The following is a 24,296-nucleotide window of genomic DNA, read 5'->3' on the forward strand; positions in this document are numbered from 1 at the left end:
ACAATCATTGACACCCTTCACAAGGAGGGTAAGCCACAAACATTCATTGCCAAAGAAGCTGGCTGTTCACAGAGTGCTGTATCCAAGCATGTTAACAGAAAGTTGAGTGGAAGGAAAAAGTGTGGAAGAAAAAGATGCACAACCAACTGAGAGAATCGCAGCCTTATGATTGTCAAGCAAAATCGATTCAAGAATTTGGGTGAACTTCACAAGGAATGGACTGAGGCTGGGGTCAAGGCATCAAGAGCCACCACACACAGACGTGTCAAGGAATTTGGCTACAGTTGTCGTATTCCTCTTGTTAAGCCACTCCTGAACCACAGACAACGTCAAAGGCGTCTTACCTGGGCTAAGGAGAAGAAGAACTGGACTGTTTCCCAGTGTTCCAAAGTCCTCTTTTCAGATGAGAGCAAGTTTTGTATTTCATTTGGAAACCAAGGTCCTAGAGTCTGGAGGAAGGGTGGAGAAGCTCATAGCCCAAGTTGCTTGAAGTCCAGTGTTAAGTTTCCACAGTCTGTGATGATTTGGGGTGCAATGTCATCTGCTGGTGTTGGTCCATTGTGTTTTTTGAAAACCAAAGTCACTGCACCCGTTTACCAAGAAATTTTGGAGCACTTCATGCTTCCTTCTGCTGACCAGCTTTTTAAAGATGCTGATTTCATTTTCCAGCAGGATTTGGCACCTGCCCACACTGCCAAAAGCACCAAAAGTTGGTTAAATGACCATGGTGTTGGTGTGCTTGACTGGCCAGTAAACTCACCAGACCTGAACCCCATAGAGAATCTATGGGGTATTGTCAAGAGGAAAATGAGAAACAAGAGACCAAAAAATGCAGATGAGCTGAAGGCCACTGTCAAAGAAACCTGGGCTTCCATACCACCTCAGCAGTGCCACAAACTGATCACCTCCATGCCACGCCGAATTGAGGCAGTAATTAAAGCAAAAGGAGCAGCTACCAAGTATTGAGTACATATACAGTAAATGAACATACTTTCCAGAAGGCCAACAATTCACTAAAAATGTTTTTTTTATTGGTCTTATGATGTATTCTAATTTTTTGAGATAGTGAATTGGTGGGTTTTTGTTAAATGTGAGACAAAATCATCACAATTAAAAGAACCAAAGACTTAAACTACTTCAGTCTGTGTGCATTGAATTTATTTAATACACGAGTTTCACAATTTGAGTTGAATTACTGAAATAAATGAACTTTTCCACGATATTCTAATTTATTGAGATGCACCTGTATATATATATATATATATATATATATATATATATATATATACACACTATCGGTAAAAATGTTGAAACACGTGACTGAAATGTTTCTCATGATCTTAAAAATCTTTTGATCTGAAGGTGTATGCTTAAATGTTTGAAATTAGTTTTGTAGACAAAAATATAATTGTGCCACCATATTAATTTATTTCATTATAAAACTAAAATTTAATAAAAAAACAAAAAAGTTTTTGAAATGGATGACTTGGACCAAATAATAAAGAAAAGCAGCCAATAAGTGCCCAACATAGATGGGAACTCCTTCAATACTGTTTAAAAAGCATCCCAGGGTGATACCTCAAGAAGTTGGTTGAGAAAATGTCAAGAGTACATGTCTTCAGATTCTAGGCAAAGGGTGACTACTTTGAAGATGCTAAAATATAACACAGTTTTGATTTATTTTGGATTTTGTTTAGTCACAACATAATTCTCATAGTTCCATTTATGTTATTCCATAGTTTTGATGACTTTACTATTATTCTAAAATGTGAAAAAAAAAAAAAAAAAAAAAATATTATAATAAAGAATGAGTAAGTGTTTCAAAACTTTTGACCGGTAGTGTATATATATAATATAATATATATATATAAACAGTATGTGTCAATACATTGTCAAAACAGGTGTCATAACAATTTACAACAGCTGTTTGTAGGTGTCATAAATTGATAGCATCAATCCTCAGCGTTGACCTCACTGAAGTAGGCCACTAAATAGTAAACTTGTCAGGCACTCGCAATAACTCTTGCATTCCCTCGCAATAAGACTGATTAGCCTCGCAATATTTAGCATTCCCTCGCAATAAGTTCTGTGTGCCCTCGCAATGTATGTATTCCCTCGCAACATTTTTGCATGTCCTCGCAATAAATTTACCATGTTTTACGACAGTAACCATATTTTAACCATGATGTTCATGGAGAAACCATAATAATAATACAGGAAAACCAAAATTATGGTAACAAAAATGATAATTTTGTGCTTACTATGGTATTTACTACATATACCATAGTTTAACTGTGGTAACTGAAGTAAAACCATGGTTACTATTTGAATGTATACTGTATTAAAACCATGGTTTCAGCCACAAAAAAAAAAAAAAAAAAAAAAAACAAAAGTCATGATTACTACAACATTACTATTGTTAAACTATGATTTCTGCCAAAAACTATGGTTACTGCAGTCTGCAATATTACTACAGTAAAACCGTGTTTCCGAATTAAAAGCAAAACTATTTCAGAAAAAAAAAAAAATCCCAACCTGTCCTCTCAGGGGCTCCATACTAAAGAATACATGGGTACAGAATATTCACTTTCACAATATTTCAACAACAATTCAGCCAAACAGATAAAAAGGCAACTCGTTCTCACAAAATCTAAGTCTCTAAAACAAAATACATTTTGTAGCCGTATATGAGGCAGTATTACAGAGTATTGTAACAATATTAGTGGGTAAGGTCTCTGGTAGCCTGATCCAGGATGGATAAAATGCACTGGTTTACATATTGTATTTGAGAAGATATGAGGGTTAAGGCACTCAGCCCAGAAGCCTGACTAAAAAAGTCCAGACTATTTAAGTCGTCTTTCAACATTTTGGTATGCTTTGGGTTTTGACGTAAACATAAAAGCAGTAATAAAATGACACCATGTGACATATTGACTGTGTTACACATTAAAGTAGCAAACAAACAATAAAACACCAAATTGGCTCTGAGGTAACTATATATATATACAGTTTTTAAAGAATAGTTTGAGGAGAATTGTAAATGTTATAGGCAATGATGTAACCACATTTTCAGGATTGGGGGTACAAAATGTAATAATTTAATAATCAACCATGGAAAAACCCATTTAAGTGGACCACTATTATGAATATGGGGGGGGGGGGGTTGTCTGTGGTGGTTATGGCCCTGGTTATAGGTACATCCTTCAAGAGACCTGACCCTCCTACCAAGAGCATTTCAGGTAGAAGCATCAAAAAGTCTGTCAGAGGTAGAACTCTATGAACATGCTTGCATATCAGTTTGGAGAATACCACGGTGATATCAGGGCCCCGTCCTTCTTTAAAATGACGTCATCCACTGTGACTAAATATGTAGCTGGTGGTTGGGCAATCGCAGGTTCAAGGCCTTGAGGGGAAGTATTCCCTTGAATTGCGGATGGAGTGCGCCCTGTCTCCCCCTACAGGCGGCACAAAGCACTGCATCCTTTTAAAAGGGAGATGCTTGTAGCTTTTGTCTCACTCTACCGGCGATGTTTATGAGTTGCTACTAAGACGCCGGCGTAACAGGGAGGCAGGTTTTGTCCCTGTGTCCTCTTGATCGCTCTCACAGTCCCTCTGATTGGAAAACAACAGAAATATAAAGGAATTTATATTGCAGACAGATAGTGTCTACAGTAGTATATGAAACCATTAAGTTCAATTAGATTGAACTATACTGAAGAAATATTGTGGTTCAGTACAGCTTTATTTTTTTGTAGTTCTGAAGGCAGTATCTGGCATATATTGTCTGTCACCACAGAAAACAATTTCCCCAGTTTGTTAAATCAAGCAAAAATGTGTTATTTAAGCTGTACAGTTGTCTAAATCATAATTGTAGCAGGAACTTATTATGTCTGGTTATGGATTTTCTCAGTGTAAACAGCACTTTATCTTTCAGGTATCCTTGCGCATATCATGTGAAAGTTACAGACTTTGCCGATTTAGTTCGCCCAAAATCCATACGACTCCAGTGGTTTAATCCATGCCTTTTGAAGCGATATGATAGGTGTGGGTGAGAAAGAGATCAATATTTAAGTCCTTTACTACTATACTATAAATTCTCCTTCTTGCCCAGTGGGTGGCGATATGCATGTAGAATGAGAATGGCCAAAAACAAAAGAAGAATTTGAAAATGAAAGTGGAGATTTATAGTAAAAAAGGACAAAAATATCTGATTCTCACCCAAAGCTATCATATAGCTTCTGAAGACATGGATTAAATCACTGGAGTTGTATGGATTACTTTTATGCTGCCTTTATGTGCTTTTTGGACCTTCAAAGTTCTGGCCACCATTCACTTGCATTGGACCCACAGAGCTGAGATATAGTTCTAAAAATCTTCCTTTGTGTTCTGCAGAAGAAAGAAAGTCATACACATCTGGGATGGCATGAGGGTGAGTAAATGATGAGAGAATTTTCATTTTTAGGTGAACTATACCTTTAACATGTTTGTGACAGCTGTGGAATGGATATACATTTTAACATATGCCTATCAGCCACAACATTAAAACCACCTGCCCTAATATTGTGTGCCGCCAAAACAGCGCCAACCCGCATCTCAGAATAGCATTCTGAGACGATATTCTTCTCACCACAATTGTACAGAGCGATTATCTGAGTTACCGTAGACTTTGTCAGTTCAAAACAGTCTGGCCATTCTCTGTTGATCTCTCTCATCAACAAGGCATTTCCATCCACAGAACTGCCGCTCACTGGATGTTTTTTGTTTTTGGCACCATTCTGAGTAAATTCTAGATACTGTTTTGTGTGAAAATCCCAGGAGATCAGCAGTTACAGAAATACTCAAACCAGCCCGTCTGGCACCAACAATCATGCCACGGTCCAAATCACTGAGATCACATTTTTTCCTCATTCTGATGGTTGATGTGAACATTAACTGAAGCTCCTGACCCGTATCTGCATGATTTTATGCACTGCACTGCTGCCACACGATTGGCTGATTAGATAATCATATGGATGATTGTTGGTGCCAGACGGGCTGGTTTGAGTATTTCTGTAACTGCTAATCTCCTGGGATTTTCACACACAAACGTCTCTAGAGTTTACTCAGAATGGTGCCAAAAACAAAAAAAAAAACAGTGAGGGGCAGTTCTGTGGATGGAAAGGCCTTGTTTAAGAGAGATGCCAACAGAAAATGGCCAGACTGGTTCGAACTGAAAAGGTCTACGGTAACTCTGCTCCGCTCTGTACAATTGTGGTGAGAAGAATATGATCTCAGAATGCTATTCTGAGATGCGGATTGGCGCTGTTTTGGCAGCACGAGGGGGACCTACACAATATTAGGCAGGTGGTTTTAATGTTGTGGCTGATCGGTGTAAAGTACAAGGTTATTAAGCAATTTTATCACACGAATAATGGTAAAGTCTTGTTTTTTCTTGCCCCATAGACTTCCATTGTAATTTCATAGCTGTTTGCAATTTTTGCATTTTTGTTTAGAGATTCAGAGATGAGTTACAATTCTCTAAGTAACCAACAGCAGACATTAAATGTTCTTAATAAAGCAACTTTTATCAAAGTAATTATATCATGAAAAGCTAGTGTCTATTCAGGTAAAATATATTCCTACCAGTTCTTGTTGTTCGGTACCACGGGCCTTACACAATAACTGCAGTCGACAAAATCGATTACATGCCGAAACCATGTTAAAGGACATCTAAAGTGTGAGGCGAGAAGATAAACAAGATTTGCAAAATTATTAGATTGAACATTTACACAATTCGCACAGTTAAAGACAAACTGAGAAAGACAAGGGGGCATCATAATAGGCTAACAAAAGTGAATCAAGTGTTGCTAATGTACAGCAGGTGTCTCTATTTACTCATAAGTCTGTTTGGTTCAGAAAGTGAGTAATCGCAGTTGAGGTAATGTTAGCAACCGGTTAGTACACTTAAAAGACATTGTGCAAACAAGTGGTTGACACTTAATGTAAAAAGGCACTGAATGCAGAAATAAAAGTCAAATATAAAGAAAGATGCAAAACTGGTTTAATCTGGTATAAGCTTATAAAGGAGGGGCAGATCTAGTTGATTGAAGGAGAAAGACAGAGCAAAAAGCTAGACTGTCAGAGACAGAGAAAGTTGGGTGTAGCTTTAGGTCTATAGTATTAAGTGTTCATACACTTAAGCCAAAAGCAAGTTAACCTGACCATGCTGACACAACTCACAGTGGCAACAATTAACACACAAACACCAACCTTCCATTTCCTCCTCGCATTGAACTGCTTAAAGTTCTTCATGTTGATGGAGGAGCGGTTCCTCTTGGCCATTTGAGTTCTATTGAGAGGCTAAAAGAGAAATGAAGGCAGAAAACAATTACTAAGATGATCTTAATGAGAACATAAAAATAGCCAAATAATTAGTTTATGCGTATCACCTTAATCCAGGGGTGAATGAGGCATTCATCTGCTGTCATCCTTTCACTAGATAAATGCACAACATTATATTAAATAAAGTTACATGGAGTTATATAACCCACAAAAATAGTTCATTATACAAAAGTTAGATGAATCATGCAGAGTTAAACATTCAAAAGGCTGTTTGAAACTGAAATACAGTTTGCATGATTCAACAAGAGCCTACAGAGCAGAGGAATTTGAAAAACTGTACACATGTAAGCAATCATATTTTCTACAAAAAACAAAACAAACTTTTTTCCATAATAAATCCATTATAAGTTATAAGTTTGATTTCAAACTTTTTGGAAACTATATGAAACGCAGAAAACTTGCTTCCAAAAGTTTCCGAAACTTGCGAGACTTTCCTTTTATTTCCTCAATTTACAATCCAGGTTACACAAATATACTGTATCCAATACTTGTTACCTTTGATCTTTAACTAGTAGTTTCTGGATGAAGTCTTTGGCCATGTTGCTGGTTTGGCTGAAGTAGTGAGGCTCAAACTCGTAGTTCATTGCCACAATGTTCCTCAGAGTCTCTTCATCGGTCTCCCCTTGGAACGGGGATAGGCCGCTCAAACTGATGGCGTAAATATAAATGAATAACAAATGTTTTACTTGGAAGCAAATATTTTGTTGCCTGGAGAAACTAGAAAGGAATTAAACTGCATATATAAGCCTTTCATAAACAAGGGCAGTTTAAATATCTCCAGCTGTTGAGTACAATATAAAACAGAAAAAAATAGAATTACTATTACTAATGTACCACTGTTTAAAAAATTATTTTTGTGATTACACAATGTGAAAAAATATTAATGCTTCAGAGAGAGACTGCCGTTTTATTAAGAGGAAAAAAAAAGCGTAAGGCCAATAAAATTGTGTTGGGTATCTGCACAATATCTTGCAGAATTCATTCATGGCATACTTTATCTCATCCCATGGGGCCTGACTCATAAACTTGAGAAAGAACATTGCTTGTCAAAGGGAGGTTTTGTTGCTGAGGTCATTTACGGCCCAGTTTAAATCTGAATATCTGAAGCAGGACTTTCGGTTAGGGAGTAGCTCTTAAAGGATTTGCCTTTCAGGGGTTTGATCTTATGGTGAGAGGAGCAAAGAAAGAATACTTACAGGATGTAAGTTATGACACCAATGCTCCTGAAAAAAACAAAAAAAATCACAAGAATCACTATCACTCTTCATACATAACTTTTCTGAAATAACTTTTTGACTAATAAATTTACATGACATTTCCAGTCGTTTATGGCAACTGCTGAGGCAAATTCTGGATTATCCTTTGTATGTCAGGTATTAATGTTTTCAATTAATACATTTGAACAATTGTGCTCATTAGTGTACAAATGTATCCAATAAAATCCTTACAGGACAGACTGACTGATGTTGTTATACTCCACACACACTCTCACAAAGAGCGATTCCTAGCTGGGGAAATAATTTGCGTAACTAGAAAAGCCACCTATAGAAATTTCCATGATTTTTTATGACTTTACACTTTTACATGCATTTTACATTACAGGCTCGGAAATTAATTTCTCTTAGGTCCAAATCATCCAAATCAACACTTTTCTAAGACTTTCTTGTGAAGATTTTTCTACAAAACTAATTTCAAGCATTTTTGCACAAGTTGTTAGATCAAAGATTTGACTGAGACTTTTTTATTTTTAAGATTTATGCATTTCAGTTTCATAAGAAAATCCAACAAATTGAATTGTGTTGTCTTTTACAAAATGTTATTAATAATACTTAAAATATTGAGGTTTTTAAAATGTTATTTAGTTAAAGAATACTCAATTTTGTTATGAAATTGAAATGCGTGAATCTTAAAATTATTAATTAAGAGAAATGCACCCACATCCAACACTTCTTCAACAGATGCCCAATCAAGGCAAAAAGCATTAAAACAAAACTGAAGAAGTAGATCCGCACACTGTTATATTATTCCCTTTTGTTGATTAAAAACAAAAGCCACGTTTCAATCTAAATGATCTTCGCCAGGCAGATAATTTAGCTTTAAACATAGCTATTGTTTTTAATTAATAAAAGCGAATAATATAAAAGTGTGCGGATCTACTTCTTTAGTTTTGTTTTATATTATGCCATAGAAATTTTAAGGCATTTATTTAGCAAGCATTTTTATTCATCATTTGTTTTTCAGTTTATGTGTTCTCTGGTAATCAAACCCAGGATCATATGCACTTCCAGTTACAGGAGCTACAGGAATGCTATGTAATGAATGTAAACTGAACATGTATAATGCTTACCAGACATGAGCAGTTTTCACACTTGAGACATTAGCGTTTGCTTTTTTAAAAGTAGTAATAGTTAAATAGTAATTGTAATTGTAAGACACAATAGTTTGCACTCTGATAATGATGTCAAGCATATTATGAAGTACAAAGGGGTTTCTATATTTCACAAATACGTGCACATACTGGGACATGTGCAAACACTTATACAAGCACCCAGCAAAGTCAGTAGATGAAGAGTCAGGACTCAGCATGCCTAAAAACTCCTGGATGCATTTTAACACATTTATTTTGCATGTGTGTATGTGTGCATCTGTGTTACTAATTTGAAACAGGTAAGACTTACCACATATCTGCAGCTGTACCAAGGGGCTCGTAGTTGATGATCTCAGGGGCTATGATTGAAAGAAATAAAGGAAGCATTTAAGGAATAGTTCACCCAAAATGAACATTCTGTCATCATTAACTCACCCTCATGTTATTCCAAACATCCTTGGAACACAAAAGGAAAGGTTTGTCAGAATGTTAACCTCAGTCACTTTTCACTTTCATTGTATGGAAAAAAATGTTTTATCCTTCTTAAAGGGATAGTTCACCAGTTATCTCATCATTGGCTCACCCTCATGCCATTGTGTGTGACTTTCTTTCTTTAGTAGAACACAAAGATTTTTAGAAGAATATTTCAGCTCTGTAGGTCCATACAATGCAAGTGAATGGTGATCAGACATTTGTAGCTCCAAAAATCACATAAAAGAAACATAGAAGCAATCCACAAGACTCCAGTGGTTAAATCCATATCTTCAGAAGTGATATAATAGGTGTGAGTGAGAAACAGATAAAAATGTAAGACAATTTTTTGCTCTAAATCTCCACTTTCACTTTTACACATGAAAGTCACATGTGGTGCCTGTTTAGTTTCACCTTCACATCTGACAGTGAAATTTAAAGTGGATATTTAGAGTAAAAAAAGGATTTGGAATTTTCCATTTTGGATGAACTATCCCTTTAAGTCTAGCAAATATTACATTTAAAGTCTCCCAAGTTAACTCTACTGCTGGTTCCAATAAAATTCTCATTTAAATGCATTAATCAAAATCAAAGTTCTGGACAGCCTTGGCCCAAACGTTTTTGAGATTTCAAATGGTCAAAATGACACCACATAGGGCATTCTTTTAGACCAGCTGCTATTTTTCATGTCCTATTATGACCCATTGTGCTCTGTTCAGCACAGTTTCATATGAACAAAGCATCAGTTTAAGCTGACACAAATTCAGCAAGATTTTTTTGTTGGTGTAATGTTGCTGACTAGCAGACAGACTGCCTCCTCTGCAATGAGATGAAGGCACTCTCTGTTGTTGTTAATTGTTTTCTGTTCTTAGCAGATGCTCTCTAACCAAAATCATTTAAAAGGATAGTTCACTTAAAAAAAATAAATAAATAAAATCTGTCATTTACTCACCCTCATGTCCAAACCCATATGACTTTCTCTCTTCAGTGCAAGAGTTGTTTTCCAGAATATCCAAACCATTCTTTTCAGTATAGCCAAAGCATACAATGACTGGGGGCTTTCAAGCTCCAAAAGGACCAACAAAGCATAATAAAAGAAGTCCATACGACTCTAGTGCTATATTCTGAAGCCATTCAGGAGTGTTGTGTGATGATCAGGCCAACATTTAAGTAATTATTACAGAAAATCACAACCACAGCTCTCAAAACTTATTTGATTATGTTCAATATGAAAAATATCTCCATTTATGAATGAAAGTCATACAGGTATTGGGCATTTTGGCAGCTTTGAGAAGTTGGTTCAGCTACAAGTTGGAGTAACTCAGGAACAAGTTATTAAGATCACAATTCAGCCTATCACTGTATGTCCTTAGAAAAGCACTTAACACCTAGTTGTTCCAGAAGGTCTGTTCTTATTGATACGTGAAGTAGGCCACTTTGGGAAAAGCGTCTGCTTAATATCAGCAAACTGCTTTTGACTGCCTTGTCCGGAGACTGCAAGTACACATTTTAAGGAGAAAAAGTGTGTCGATAGTTGACGCATAATGTATCCCTGAACTTTTTTTAATTTTTTATAAACATCTAGATTTTATGTTAAAATCTGCATGAAAGTATAGGGGGAAAATATACAGTATCTTAGGTCCTGTAATTGGTCACATGTTTTTCACCATTTCTTATCACCTTTTTGCCTTTGCTAGTTAAAGGAATATTCCGGGTTCAATTCAAGTTAAGCTCAAATGACAGCATTTGTGGCATAATGTTGTTTTCCACAAAAAATTTATTTTTGACTTGTACCAAAAGTACTGTTCTGTTCCTGTTCACAGGAAGAGACAGCCTGCCACTAAAAATGGCTAAAGGCAAGGAAATAACACATGCAGAGCCCTGAGCAGGTGTCGAATAAGCAGAAGCATAAAACAGGAGACAGAGAAACTCAGGCCACAAAGTGTTGAAGCAGAAATGTTGCACTAACAGAAACACAAATTCACACATAAACACCCTCTGGTTTGCCTGCAAGACTTTTGCTCTTTAAAGCCTCAAGTGTGTAATTTCTGTGGCATTAGCGTTACCAAATGGAACAGAGCGCAACAGTCTGATTTCGGAATTAAAAATCCCTTTAATTTTTTCCCCATAGACGAATGGACTTTTTACGATAACTTATAAACCTTTAAAGACAGACCTATCATAAGTACCGTGGCTGTTCATCAATAGTATGTGCTTCTGTTGAAGCCATCATTCTGCATTATTTCGACTTCATTGTTTAAAAACCATGTTTAATAGCGGAATTCCTGGTGAACAACTACATTACCCATGGTCCAGCAGAGAAAGCTTCACCAATCAGAGCACCGAGGCCAAATAAGCCCGTGAAATGAGCCCTGGAGCGACCGACAACTCCAATAACGCACTGTCAATGACACAAACAAGTTGGTCCCCCTTCACCCTAAAACGTATATATTTGTACATATCAGAATATTTTACTATAAATGTAAAATACATTGTTTCTATGCTTCGCAATGCTTCATGGGATTGTAGTTCATGCCCTCATGAAAGAAGGTAAGTAAACAGTCTTGTACATTTGTCTTTTTGTCCGATTTTTTAATAATTATTTGCCTCAAAACTAAGTTTGTAATGTTGTTATTAACCTCAGAGTTGGTTGGTTTTGTTCATGGCTTATAACTCTTATGCAAAATGCAAAAAATGAACAGAAAAAAAAATACGTCCGGAACCCAGACGGCTGAATAAGTGGGTGGGCACTGTTGTGCCCTATTATAAAACAGATTACATAAAACTCCCCCATCTCCCATTGGTTGTCCAAACAGATAGTCCTGCCCCAAACACACGCCATTGGTCAAGCCAATGTTGCTGTGCCCGAATGATTTGGTAATGCCACAGAGTCACACTTTTAGGTGAAATCAAATTTGATGTGGTTTACTTATATTTGATTCTGCATATTAAGCCAAAGAATTTTAACATAGAAAAAAGTACACTGCAACACTGTACACATCAGCTTTAAATATCAGACTTGATATTTTGATCATAAGTGTAAGAGCCATATAACAATATGCAAATATGCGAATGTTAAAGTACTGTTAAATTATTATTTTAGTGCATTTTTATTTGTTATAATTAAGAAGAATGCGTGTACTATTATTAGGTATGATTTTATTATGTTCTTGCTGTTACTTAAGACATCAAATGCTTAGTAGTTGTGTAACATCAAGAGACGTGCAATACAGTTTTCGAACATCGTTCCATATACTGTTGTTATCATGTCAAGAAAAGTTTGTTCCTGCTTGAAAATTCAAATCAAAGAGGAATCAAAAGGAATATAATGACTTGGATGAGTTTGTCGTTTCATACTTGTTGCTTTCATATGGATGGAAAATGTTCTTGCTTGAATTATACAGAGTGCCATTATAATAAGTCTGCATCACTCACCAATGTACTGGGGGGTTCCTCCCAAGCTCTTGTACTCTTCCCCTTGAATGAAGCGATGGGCCATGCCGAAATCAATGATTTTGATGTCTGGATTGGGAGCGTGCTTGTCCGACAACATGATGTTTTCCGGCTGAAGAAAAACATAAATGACGGTTATTTGGTCAATATCATTGTGGTATCGACAAATTACCTGAAAGAAAAATGTTGATGGCACAGATATAAATAAATATTACAGATAATATGAATAAATAAACTACCGGATATTCCAGATAAGTCATGGAAAGGCATTTCCGTGATGTATACATGACCAAATTCTAATTCATATAGAAACATTCTTGGGAATGAAGTTGTGGGAATACTTCAGGAAGTGGCTTCTTAACATTGGTCAGAGGTGACAGCCTGACATTTTGTGAGAAAAGTACCTCACAAATATCTTCATAGGAAGTAGCCAGATAACAACATGTAGAGTAAAAATTTACTTTTAAAGGACACAAACTGTTCAGCTGTTGGTTTCACCTCAAAAGAATTCTGAGCAAAGACCTTTTAGTCTAGTTTAGTTGGATGCTTGGAAACAAGCAAAACTTTTGTCCTACCTTCAGGTCAAAGTGACCAATGTTTTTTTTGTGCATGTAGCTCACGCCTTCTAGAATCTGTTTTAAGAACTCAATGGCATCTGTCTCAGTGAGGTTTTCCTTCTCAGCGATGAAATCAAAGAGTTCGCCACCCTTTATGCTGTAGACAAAAATACAACGTGGACCAGACAGAAGAATGAGCCATACATGAACAAATAGCAGTAGTGATTTAATGAGGAATGCAGACAAAGTAGCGAAAGAAATCAAATTTTACACTTGTTTCTTTTTTAAAGGGATAGTTCACCCAAAAATGAAAATTCTTTAGTCATTTACTCATAAATGATGAGACAACTTTCATTTTAGGGTGAACTATCCCTTTAAAAGTTACCTAAAGAGGTTTGATTTAGGTAACTGTGATGACAGAAGCAGCTCCTGTAGCTCAACTGATAGAGCATTGCGCTAGCAATGCTAAGATCATGGGGTTGATTCCCAGGAAACACACAAACTGATAAAATGTACACCCTGAATGCACTGTAAGTCACCTTGGATAAAAGCATCTGTCAAATGCATAAATGTAATTGTTATGAGAAAGATCATTGTGAACAGCAAATCACCAGTCAGAGTTATGAGAAATGTTAAAGACTTCCAATAAAGTTTCAGTAATATTATACTGATTATTCAAGTCTTCAGACAATGGTAAAAAAAAAAATATATATATATATATATATATATATATATATATATATATATATATATATATATACACACAAAACTAGCCCGCTTTAAATGAGATCTCTCATAGACCATTCTCCTCCTCGTACAATATCTCTCAAAACCTTCACTTATGTGTGGTTCCTCTACCCTTTTTTAATTTCTCCTTATGTGTCTCTGACACACACACTCACAGCTCAACAATGAGGACCACCTCCGCCCTGCTCTCGAAAACATCTTTGAGGGCCATGATGCTCTGATGTTGGAGGCCCTGGAGGATCTCCACTTCCTTCTCCACACTCTTCCTCTCCAGGCCCAGCCTGCTTCCTGCACCGCGCTTCAGTTTCAGGAACTTCCCCGCCCAGAGAACACCAGTGGCTCGCTCCCGCACCTCACGCACCTGCCCAAAGTGACCACTGGGGCGGCGATAGATAGCATGAATGGAGATTAGTGTAAAGTTAAGGTAAGAACTTTAAACCAACAAACTGAGTAGTACAAGTCATTAAACTACAAAGGGTCTATGAAATGGAAAAAACCTGTACAAACCATGTTAATTTTATTGCCCAATTTTATTAAGTAAAAAAAAACGCTTAGTTGCATTTTAGTATTTATATATATATACTGTATATACTCACTCACTGGCCACTTTATTAGATATACCTGTACATTTACTTATTCATGCGATTATCTAATCAGCCAATCGTGTGGCAGCAGTGTAATGTATAAAATCATGCAGATATGGATCAGGAGCTTCAGTTAATGTTCACATCAACCATCAGAATGGGGAAAAAATGTGATCTCAGTGATTTAGACCATGGCATGATTGTTGGTGCCAGATGGGCTGGTTTGAGTATTTCTGTAACTGCTGATCTCCAGATATTTTCACGCACAACAATCTCTAGAGTGTAAAGAGAATGTTTTTTGTTTTCACACCATTCTCTATACACTCTAGAGACTGTTGAATGTGAAATGTGATCATTAACTAAAGCTCCTGACCCATATCTGCATGATTTTATACATTACACTGCTGCCACACAATTGATTGATTAGATATATATAAATATAGTATACATAAAGTATAAACTGTACATAGAATACAGCTGCACAATGCAAAGTACATATGGGGCATGTAGATTTTTTACTTCTTAACCTAATAATAATGTATTGTAGTCAACATTTTATTTTACTAAACATTTTCTTTTATTATGGTTAATTTGCATCTAAAAATTAAGTCATTAGAATCACCAAACCAAAATTCATTTCCATTGTGTTTTGAACACTTACAAATAAAAAGTATGCTTTTTTTTTTCATACTACTACAGTATTCTTTTCAGTGCCTTGGAGTACCATGTAAATATCATGTAAATGATATATAAAGATTGTATTTATTCAGTGCTTAATATACTGTATATCAAAGAACTATGGTATCACTATTTGATACCATCATTGTACGACAGAACCTCCACAGAACAGTTTTGTAAGAAAATAATAATTATTTATAAAAATAAATCTAAAAATGTATACATTTTTAAAATCTCTTTACCTTCCCAAAACATCTCCAATCTCATAAAGGTCTTCAACATTTTCCAGCTTGAAGACAGCCATGGTGTCCTCTTTCTCTCTTTCTCTCTCTCTCTCTCTCTCTCTCACCGCTGTCCTCTGTCCACAAATGTTTAAAAGCAAGCTATTGTATAGTGCTCATTCTAGGTTTAGAATTAGGTCCACACCTGCAACACAGAAGATGGTAGAAGTTAGTGGGCATCTCCAATTGGCCTTTGTACACTATGTTCCCTAAAAAACATCCAAATTTGAATAAAACATTCATTTCAGCACTGAACTTTCCTCGCATCACCATTTGGAATTATAACTATTTTATGACTTTCTAAAGACTGCTGTGGCAGCACATTTTTTTCCCACAAACAAAGCTAGTTTAGTCCAAAACAATTGACTAAATTAGCAGGGAACAGAAAAGGAGGGATCTGGAAACCATTTGAGTTGCCTAAGAAACAACATCTGGAATCTAAATTCCCCTGATGTCCCCGAAACTACAACCATGTGAAGGAATGTCGCATTATAAGATCTAGCAAGTAAACAAGCCAATCCTTTGAACTCCAGCCAAGTTTGGACAAACTTCATCGCATGATGAAATACTGTGACAAACTGCCAAATAGAACTCAGTCATCCTCTCATAGTTACATTTATACATTCTTGAATAATGAGCCCATTTCCCACATTCAGTTGTAGTTCTGTCATTTATTTTGAATGATTAAAACAACTTGTTACTAGGAAAAGTGAGGGGAGGAAGAAAATAAATGAAAAGGAGTTGGGTGGATATACTGGGAAACACCAAAGAGAGGTTATTTATGGAGTGTGAACGTTCCAGTTCCATTTGAAATTTACAGGTAAAAGGCATATGACATTTGGGTTTTCTGGTTAAAGGCATCTAGGCATATAACAACATTCCGCCTTAATAATCACATTATTTTTGGACCATAAACAAACAAAACATCTGTAAACAAATTCATCCAATGGAAGGGTTTTATACTGCAAGCTCATTTTTCACATTGTATCAATGCAGGATTTTTTTGTTAAAGTGATTAAGCGACACAATGTTAACGTTGTGAGCATGAAGGACTTGAAATTGAAAGCAAATGAAAATGGCAGTTTATCAGATTTGCATACAAACTGGACAAATCATTTCTGTCTGCAGGTGAATGTTTAATAATCCAAAAAATTACATGCACATGTAGGTCAATTATAAAACTGTATATAATTTGCACTTTTTCTTTTTTTATCTTTTTACATAACTCTTGTGGTAATATTGCATAGAAAATGTCTGATCTGGAGTATCAACAGGTTTTGGACAGTGTCTGGAGAAGCCAATCATTGAGTTCAGCACTTTGTGTTGAAAACAGGGACTAAAATGGTTCAAGAAATGAAAACGAAAATTTTTAGCAGAACGTAACCGAAAACCGGAACAAAGTGATTTTCAATTGTTCCGGAGTGAAAACTTTATTTTTTTATTTATTTTTTTCTCCCCTTTTTTCTCCCCAATTCCCAATGTGCTCTAAGTCCTCGTGGTGGCATAGTGACTTGCCTCAATCCGGGTGACAGATGACAAATCTCAGTTGCCTCCACATCTGAGACTGTCAATCTGCGCATTTTATCATGTGGCTTGTTGAGTGCATTGCTGTGGAGACATAACACGCTATTCTCCGCCGCATCCACACACAACTCACCACATGCCCCACCGAGAGCGAACCACATTATAGCGACCATGAGGAGGTTACCCCACGTGACTCTACCCTCCCTAGCAACTGGGCCAATTTGGTTACTTAGGAGACCTGGCTGGAGTCACTCAGCATGCCCTGGATTTGAACTCGTGACTCCAGGGGTGGTAGTCTGTGTCTTTACTTGCTGAGCTACCCAGACCCCTAAACTTTTATTTTTAAATGCTGGTAACCAGCTACAACCGGTTAATTTCGTTCTGATAATACTTTTCATGAAACAAAAGGCCAAAGGGTTTATCATTAAATTTTTTGGAACTACACCACTTCATGTTGCCCGAAAAAATTAAACATGTGCTTTGACCCTGAAGGAAACTTATCATCACATATTTCTTTGCCTAATTGTCCATTGTGGATGTCGAATTCTGTGAATGAAAACCTTTTTAACAACTATGTATAATTACTACATATACTGTACATGCACGGCTAATCCACATACAAAGAAAACATTATATGAGGTAAAAAGTACATTTCTCAGTTGTTTCCAAGACCTCACTGAATTATTGTAAGACATGATACATTAATACAGATTTGATGCTGTCAGGTTTTGACTGAGAAGCAGATCTTTAATTAAAATTATACTTAACTGTTAATTAATTGTATGCTTGTTATGATTTCTATGCTGATCTGGCAACACTGCAACTGGTATTTTACCCACCCCTTAGCGCAGAGAACTGTCACTTTAAAAAGAACATTATTAACCGTTATTTTATTTTGTTCTAATCGGTTGCCATTTGGAAAGCAGGCTGCAGAACTTCTGAACTGGAATGAAAAAATATGTTTTTTGCTCAGAAAGAACTGAAATGAAAAACATTTCGTTTTTAGTCCCTGGCTGAAAATAGAGAAAGAACAAGAAAGGGTTTGTCTTTTGAAAAAGTTATTTTACACAACATCATCACAAATGCAATCAAACATTTGTATCTAGAGCACACACACACACACACACACACACACACACACACACACACTAGACACATACAATCACACCTCACAAGCTCATATGCCTCTTTTGAATCTATTTGCATTGCTCTATCATACTCTGTAGTAGTACCAACATAAGGGTTAGAAAGTAGGTTGGACTGTCAAAATGTGTTTAGAGTGCATGTCAATTGGGTTTAGAGGGAATGGAATAAACATGGAAAGCCTGCATTGATCAACAATTATTTTCCAAAATAACACCCCACCCATCTCACTTAAGCTTCCTACAGTAACATACCAGAAAAGAAGCCACAGAGCAGAACAATAGTGTTCACTCTAAAACAAAAACTCCCCCTTTGCTTCAGTGGAGCAACACCCACTCAGCTGTGTCAAATTACATATTCAGATCTAGTGAAACTAGGCGGAACAATCCGTTTCTGCATGCATTTTGATTGTATTTCATATCAATTGTTTAAATGTAGTACAACCAATATAACGGTTAAGCTTAAACCTGAAAAGTGGCTTTATATACTGTACAAATGAATATTCATATCTCTTTCAATGCCATACAGCAGAATATAAATACATGATGGATGGAGGAATTTGTTCTGTAAATGCTGTGCATGCTGATATACTGCTGGATACAACTAATCTTCTTATCTCACATCAGCTATTTTCTTGTGTAAATTTAACGGAGTCAAATGTGCCTGACAGCCTCAGGGTTTGGGTGTGTGAAATTTCAGAAGTGTCTGCCTTCATTCCATTCTATCCAGGATGAAAGATTAAACATCAAGAACAATTCTTAAACCTCAGTATTGCCTGCCTGGACATAGGAACATATTCCCAACGTTCCTAAACCCAAATTAATGTTAATTAAATAATCTTAATTAGGATCATTGTCCCCAGAGCTTCAGGCTTTCCTCTGCAACATCATACAAATTAGAAAAACAACAAAGGAGATTGGCCAGGTGGTGCTGAACAACCGAGAACAAAATGGACAAGGAGAAATGAATGGAGTGAGGATGGAGTAAAGCAAAACAAATTTGAAACAATGCTGTTCTTTTATCTACCAAATGAGCTCTCAGGAAAACCCACCAAGCAAACAAGAGTGACCCACATGATGATGTTCGAACTCAACTTTACATTATGCAAAAGTTTTTAAATAATACAAACAATGGATAATGTACCACTTTTTTTTTTTTCATTTATATTTAAATTGTTCTAATTGCTATTAAGACATTGTTGCAGGATAACTAAACATTAAGGCTAACGAGTAATCTGCCTAACCAAAGTCAATGGTTCATGGTCTACTATCACACTATAGCAATCACACCCTATTTCCTGAAAATTAATTTAGGAAAACGTGTTGATTAGCGCAGTGTAAAATGTCTCACCTTTTGCTAAACTATACATCTAATCAGTAACACCTTGTAGCTTTCAGTTACTCAAATTAGAGTGCTGTAAACCAAACATGGACAAACAAAATTTGCATTTCTTGTTGTATGAAAACCCTAAATTTGGAAGGAAGATTAGATCTAGCTGCCCACCCAAAAGGCCCGGGTCATTATCTAACCAGACCCTGGGAGTTAAATCATCCAGTGATAACTACTAAAAAATCACAACCACCAATTTGGCCATTTGGCCCTTTCATTGCAAAGTTTGTAAAATTAGGGACAGACACTGCTAAAAGTCTTGAAACTTACAGCTAAATACACTGACAAGCAACCTCAACGATCTTGAAAGTGAATGAGTGAAAGTGAATGTTTAAAGTCACAGTTTTTGTATCACACTGCAAAAAAAATTTTTTTTTTTTGTTTTATTAATTTTAACAAGATATGTATTTAATTGACAAGAAAAGTGACATAATATTAAGTCTTGTTTTCACAGAACTCAGTACATTTAGTGAGGTTTATATTTAAAACAAGTAAAAACTATTTGAAAATGGGGTAAGAAAAATAAACTTATTTCAAAAGAAAACAAGTTTATTTTTCTCATCGCACTGGCAAAGAAAGCAATAAAGAATGTGGGGCCATTTACTCAAAAACTAAAATAATTTAAAAAAATTATATATATATATATATATATATACATATATATATATATATATATATATATATATATATATATATATATATATATATATATATATTTATATTAGCCTATTTTTTTAATTTACGCATTTCAATTTCATAACAATTGAATTGAGCATCTTTAACAAAATTAATTAAAGGGATAATTCACCCAAAAATGAAAATTCTCATCATTTACTGACCCTCATGCCATCCCAGATGTGTATGAATTTTTTTCTTCAGTAGAACACAAACAAAGATTTTTAGAAGAATATCTCAGCTCTGTAGGTCCATACAATGCAAGTGAATGGTGATCAGACTTTTATAGCCTCAAAAATCACATAAAGGAAACATAAAAGTAATCCATAAGACTCCAGCGTTTAAATCAAGTGTGAGAAACAGAACAATGTTTAAGTCCTTTTTTGCTCTAAATCTCCACTTTAACTTTACCTTTCAGAAGTGAAACTAAACAGGCACCACATGTGACATTCAGTGGAGAAAGTGGAGATATAGAGTTAAAAAAAATTGACTTAAATTTTTATCTGTTTCTCACCCACACCTATTGTATCGCTTCTGAACATATGGATTTAACCGCTGGAGTCTTATGGATTACTTCTATGTTTTCTTTATTTAATTTTTGGACCTTCACAATTCTGGTCACTATTTACTTGAATTGTATGGACCAACAGAGCTTAGATATTCTTCTAAAAATATTATGTTTGTAATAAAATAAAATGTTTGTATTCTGCTGAAGAAAGAAAGTCACACACATCTGGGATGGCATGAGGGTGAGTAAATCGTAGGCGTAGATTTAGGTAGGGATGGCAGGGACATGTCCCGACCAACTTTCAGAAAATCGGAAATGTCACGACCACTATTTAGACATTAACGCCACATACAGAATACTTCTATGCAAACACAAACCAGAACGGAACAACCAGGCGAGGGCGAAATCACAATGAAATATCACTGTATTGTGCACAATAAATATCTGTAAAACAAACAGTGAGAAAGTCTTGAATAACCTTGAACAAGGGATACCATTCTCACCCAAGGTAACTAAAAAGAGCAACCCTTGTCATAACATAAAATGACATGATTAACATTAAACAGAATTTGAAATATAACTATGATTTTAATTATTTTTAAATATTACTTTGAAATGTTAATGAATAACAACCCCAAATAGTCCCCAAAACCTGCACAGACTGACCTCATTACTTATGGAAACACAACAGTCAATAGCAAGTCCCCAAGCAAAAACCACATCAGACATCAGTTGAAGCAGCACATAAACAGCATCACATAGCACCTGTTAATTTTCTCAGCGCTGTTCAGGATGTATATATAACTTTTTGTATCTTAGGTCCCACCCTTGAAATTAATATATTTAAACAAGCATAGTTTTGATTTCTGTCTAAGTAAAAAGTAAAAAACAAAAAACAAAAAAAAGAGTTCTGCATATGGCCCAAAGGAGGATTCTGCTTGTATGCCTGCTTGAGGAAGACACATTTGAATTTGAGCGACTCACTGTCAGATAATGAGGTGGAATAAACGTGCAGGATTTAAAACGCAAGTATAACTGGACGAAGAAATTATTGCCATCCCAAATTAAGAATGGTAGAGTCAGTTGTGCTGCAGGATATCGCAGATTAACTTGCGGTGAAACATTTTTCATGCATTAACCCAGGTTTATAAAGATGTAAGGAGCAGAACATATGCTTCTGGTATGTGTGTGTTTCTGTGACAATATTGGCATGTTTGTTTAAACCCTTAACATTTACTTAGTTTACTTATTTTAAACCATGACCTGCACTGCACATAAATAACTAATATTGACATTATATTCATGCTCTTTAGCCAGAGGGGAACTGGCCCCCACAGTGAGCCTGGTTTCTCCCAAGGTTTTTTTCTCCATTAAACAACATCTAATGGAGTTTGGAGTTCCTTGCCACAGTCGCCTTCGGCTTGTTCACTGGGTTTCTAAATACAGTTATTATTATTTAATTATTTTTAATACACAATTTACAGTCATATTTAATCAAACTACACAATGATGAGTCTAAGACTTTATAGACATTACAGTTTCATTGTCTGTTAAAGCATGATTTTCTGTAAAGCTGCTTTGAAACGATGTGTGTTGTGAAAAGCGCTATACAAATAAAAATGACTTGACGTGTGAGAGACTCGAATGCTCCATTCTCCCCATCATTTTTTATCTTTGACACTTTGCACATATAACTTTTTATTTTAGCCCACCGTTTGTTTAGATTTTCATTTGTTTAATGCTGAATAACAGCTTACAGAATGTCACTTCATGATACAATTTTCTCGATGCACTGTAAATCTTGTTGAAAACAAACTTGATTTTGATACATTCATCTTATGTTTGTCGCATTGCATATCGCTGCTACATTATCAATCATGTTTACTGCATATGGCATTGCCCCTCCGTATCATGCAGCCACTGTCGGTTCTAAACCAAAAAAGTCTGGATAATATTTAATACGGTGAGGCAAAGAAATAGGAAATGAGACATGTTATATCAAGAAATAATGTTATTTTGCCTATATTACCAGACTGACTGACCGCATTTTCTTAATACCAACATTTCGAATATTAGCCTGATAATATGTCCCTCCCAACTTCCAAAGCAAACCTACGCCCTTGGAGTAAATGATGACATTTTTGGGTGAACTATCCCTTTAATAAAACTGACATTTATTCAAGTTTCATCAATATTAATTTTGCTAAAGATTACTGAATTCAATTTCATGGAATCTTGTCATGAAATTGAAATGCTTAAATCTTAAAAACAGGGTTAAGTATTTTTAAAGTGTTGTAAAATCACTGGAAAAAGGATTTGAGCGAATTAGTGCTTTTATAAAACGGCATAAAAAGCAATATGATAAAGACACCAATTTTTAATAAGCAGTTCAATGTATTATTAATAATAATAATCTGAATAAACCATTCTTCCGCCAAGGAATACAGTGCATTTTTCAAACTGTAGACTGTTTGTGTTGCAATGTAACATACAGGAATTTGGCGCATTAATACATTATGTGCCATGACAGGTGTGCGTTTATAGTCATTTTACAATGCTGGATTTGAATGCTGATCAACCAATCAGAATTCAGGGTCTGAACTTTTCGGTTTTTTTTTTTTTTTTTTAAGCGTAAATTTAATTTAGGTAGGTTTATGTGAAAACAAAATATCTAATGTCATTTTAGCTGTTAAGTAAATATATCTTGTGAGGATGTTTAGATATTTTACTGGAAAAAAAATAAATAAAATAATAATATATATATCAAGAAAACGCTTATTTTTTGCAGAACATTTTTTCTTTGCATGCTCAATAATAAATCCCACACCGAATAAATCGAAAGCACTATAACTTAAATATTAGCATGTCAAATATCTCTGGTCATCCTACACTGAAAGCGACTGAAACCTGCGTGTGGAAACTTGTTCGTGCCTCATTCTTGCGCGTCGCGTCTATTTACTGTCCCACCACAAGCGCACTTTACGCACCTACATTAAAAACTCCAAAACCCCCTAACGATCACCTCGACACAACGATGCAATGTTGAAAGGAAGGTCCATTTCCTTATAGTACAACTTCTCAAATGCACTGCGATATGGGCAAATATGCTTTTTAATGTCATATAGTGTATTCCATGTGAAATGTATTGGAACCTCATGACTTGTTTATGTAACGTACCTGGCAGGGAGGAACAGCCGGTTTATTACCGCTCGAAGCCGCCATGAAGCCTGCGTTTTGTCTGCTGTACGTGTGGTGTTTCCTGTGGACCTCCGCTCGCCGCGGACGCGCACTTGCTGAAATCAGGAAACGCTGGTTTTGACCATGCCAGTGCAGTGCACGCCTCCTGTGAACAAGAAGAGGGGGGGCTGGATGTATCACAGGTAGCTAACACTCTGCAGCTTTGTGAGATTCACTCTGGAATGATTCATTCCTGCAGCAAAAGATAAAGGAGAAACGTAGCTTTAGGAGCATTTGTGAAGATGACAATTACATTGCAGACAAAGTGTGAGAGTAGACAAGTCAAACAGGTGGACGGAA

At 35.8% G+C, this 24,296-nt stretch overlaps 1 protein-coding gene across 1 annotated transcript; it reads right to left on the minus strand.

Moving 5' to 3' along the window:
• Positions 1–1,405: 1,405 nt before the first annotated feature.
• On the minus strand, positions 1,406–24,082 carry LOC127421029 (death-associated protein kinase 2-like). The gene is made up of 12 exons (XM_051663744.1): positions 23,937–24,082; positions 15,482–15,665; positions 14,133–14,354; positions 13,249–13,387; positions 12,656–12,785; positions 9,060–9,108; positions 7,578–7,604; positions 6,877–7,029; positions 6,429–6,474; positions 6,250–6,339; positions 5,623–5,709; positions 1,406–3,612 (listed from the first exon to the last, which is right to left on the minus strand). The coding sequence occupies exons 2-12, from the start codon at positions 15,541–15,543 to the stop codon at positions 3,532–3,534; spliced, it is 1,086 nt and encodes a 361-aa protein (XP_051519704.1). The 5' UTR covers positions 15,544–15,665; positions 23,937–24,082; the 3' UTR covers positions 1,406–3,531.
• Positions 24,083–24,296: the final 214 nt, after the last annotated feature.

This window comes from Myxocyprinus asiaticus, chromosome 30, assembly GCF_019703515.2.
Source record: "Myxocyprinus asiaticus isolate MX2 ecotype Aquarium Trade chromosome 30, UBuf_Myxa_2, whole genome shotgun sequence".
NCBI lineage: Eukaryota > Metazoa > Chordata > Actinopteri > Cypriniformes > Catostomidae > Myxocyprinus > Myxocyprinus asiaticus.